The 3098-nt window shown below is 37.4% G+C and overlaps 1 protein-coding gene across 1 annotated transcript; it reads right to left on the bottom strand.

The window, feature by feature from the left end:
• Positions 1 to 2132: 2132 nt before the first annotated feature.
• On the bottom strand, positions 2133 to 3098 carry LOC308371769 (odorant receptor 131-2-like; the record flags this gene model as incomplete). The annotated part of the gene is made up of 1 exon (XM_080846757.1): positions 2133 to 3098. One exon carries the CDS (start codon positions 3096 to 3098, stop codon positions 2133 to 2135), a length of 966 nt encoding a protein of 321 aa, XP_080702883.1.

Below are 3098 nucleotides of genomic sequence, written 5' to 3'. Positions count from 1 at the left end.
ATATTTGTTAATTTAGCCTACTTTGGTTTTGAATATGGGGAACCATTCGTGCAAAGGAAATCACTGGCAGATTGTCACAGGACATTACAAGCACTGATAAGGCATGCATGCGTTGGTTATCGTACAAGTATTTTTATCATCGCGATGCAAATCTGTGTGTATAATAATATTCTGAATTAAAGTTCATGCTTGTGAAATTAATGCATTTATATGTTTATGATTGTGTGTTCAATTCATTGGGGTGTGTATGTGGGCTATAGTGGTTCACGTTGCTGTGCTCACAATTTCGGAACAGCGGGCTGTCGGAATAAAGGGCTTTCAGAACATTGCCATGGAACCGTTTTGCTGCAGTTGCAATTGTTATTGTTGTTTGTTGTATTTTGAAATGCATTTCCCATGACTTTTAAAATAATGGTTGCCAATTGCCTTTAAATTGACCCTGGTTCTACACACACCTGATCGAAATCAGTGGAACTAAAATGTTCTTGATAAATTTGGTGTGTTCAGCTGGCCACTGAGCCAGGAAATGATGGTTTGATTGATTGATTTATTTATTTATTTAAGCCTCGGAAGACACATTGAGGAATAAGATCCTTATTTTCAATGGTGCCGAGGGTACAATGAGAGTTAATACATTGGAAAAAGAATAAAGAAATAACAAAAATAAAATTAATAAATATGCATATAAAATAGTCCAGGAAGGGAACGATCATGAATAACAATTTTTAATATTCAGTAAACTACTATGGTTGGGTCAACAGTTACAATCATTGCACGAGAAGTCAGTTGCACATGTGATTAGATTTGTGAAATAAATGAGCACAACCTTAAAGTTTTTTGGACCTCATTCCAGATGTAGGGTGCCTTAAAACAGAAGGCTGTCTTCCCCAGTTTGGTGTTAACATGTGGCAGATGTAATGAAAGCAAGCTTTGGGAGCATGTATTGATGGTATTACTGTTCCAGCTGATGAGAGAGGAGAGATATGGAAAATGCAGAATAGGGCAAGGAGAGTGGGGGACACTCAGAAGCCCTGGATTAACTGAAAGACACACATATTGCCCTGCCTAGTTTCTAACATACCCTTATAGCAGGTCACCACTTAGTTGTATCTATTTTTTAATTTATCTTATTGTTTCAATTGATCTAATACACCAGTAAAGCATTACTAACGAGGCAGAGTATATGTAGTATTTATTGTTACACCAGGTTTTTATTTCTCTAAGCTGGTCTGTTCTCTCCCTTGTACGTCGCTTTGGACAAAAGCGTCTGCTAAATGACTAAATGTAAATATGTACCTATGTTTGAATTTAAGTCTCCATTAATATACAAATCTCATTCATATGTTATATCCCAGTAATGAAGCCACGCAAATCTACAAAATACTAGATGGGTATTCTTAGACATATGGCTCTGTACTAGCCTTCTGTCTGCTCTAAGGTGGATCTAATGTCTATGTTCTCTGACTGATTTGTTTCTTTAAATGGACCATTTCCCCACTTGCTGCTGCCGAACTAGAGGGCTCAAATATTGTTTCGACTCAAGTCTATGTGTTGCAAATAATGGTGGCATCAACTGCTGCACTGGTTAATGAACCAGCGAAACCATGTGATCATTCTCTGCCCTTCTAATGAAATGAGATGTAAGATATCAGTGATTGTAAGTTTAATAGTTGTAAGAATCAACAACACTAATCATATTAATAATTATATAAACAATAATCAGAAGCAACTTGCAAATCTTTTTGTGAACCAACACTATAGGGTCACTGCAACACAGACCACAGAAGAATCATTCCTGCATTGCTCTACATTATGTGTGTTCTTATTCACCTTAATTTTCATGTGAGTAGTTGCAAGACCAAGAATACACACAGCTGTCACTTCATCAAACTTTATGTGCCAATCTCCACCAATATTGGCTATGATCAAACTAGGCATTCATATAAGCCACATGTTTCTTGGAGCGTATTCACATCAAAACACATTTTAACATCATCCAAAAAAGCTGCAATATCTAAACATAAATATAGCCTTCTTCATGTTCATGTGGATAGTCTCAGGATAATTTTAAATACGCATTTTGTTACAGATATCTCTCTAGAGACTGTTTCATGATATAATTCAAAGCCAATTTAATCCTTTAAAGAACAAACCCTCATCTTGCTAGAATGCTTCAGCTTCCCCCTCTTCACTCTGCCTTTAAAAGGGATGACTTTGCAGGAGTAGTACTGCGACATGTGTTTGGCAAATTTCTGATCCCTAATACTATAAATAAGAGGACTGAGCAACCTTGGAATAATGTTTGTAATTAGGTAACCTGTGAATGTTATTTTTGAGCGATAGATTGGGAAAAAAGTGATTAAAACAATATCAAGAAAAGGAGTGAGATAGGACAACATACAGAGAAGCAGCTGAGCTCCGTGTAATAAAACGGTGTTCTGTGCCTTTTTGGCTGAAGCAGTGTCCCCTTTCGCTGCTTTGGCAGTTCGTACTATCATAAAGTAGGTATAGATCAGCGTCAGCCACACAAATGACATATAAAGGGCTTGAACCGCTTTTGCCTTTTCTTCATGGTATCGAGTGTTGTATAAGATGAGGTAATAACAAAAGATTACTGATGAGAAAAAGCCTATAGGCTGAGTGGCAATGACAATGATAACATCAGCTAGTGCAGGTACAAAGCCGACTCCCCAGGTGAGAGCAATGATACCGTAAGTCCTGCGTACTGTGCAGATCTGAGCATGATGGAGAGGTTTGCAGATGGCAATATAACGCTCCAGAGCCATACCTGCCAAGATTATTGGTGTGTTCATGTGTACGGTTGAACCAATCACAACCAAAATGCAACACATGGAGGCATTAAAAATTGGATAGGCATAAGACAAAACATAATGTATCACAGAAACATAAATCATGATCATATCGTTCACTACTAGATTCATGTACAGAATATATCTTGAGTCACTGTGAAAAACAGAGTTCCTGCAGAAAGTCAAAACTATGATCCCGTTGATGCAGTTGATGACAATACCCAGGAAAACAATGATAAGGTTTTTCACTAAAGCCTCCTGAAAGTCATCTCTGTTGGTGAGATTCAT

This window comes from Sprattus sprattus, assembly GCF_963457725.1.
Source record: "Sprattus sprattus genome assembly, chromosome: 10".
Taxonomy (NCBI): domain Eukaryota; kingdom Metazoa; phylum Chordata; class Actinopteri; order Clupeiformes; family Clupeidae; genus Sprattus; species Sprattus sprattus.
Note: the sequence above shows the minus strand (reverse complement) of the source record. Positions and strands in the feature narration are given on the sequence as shown.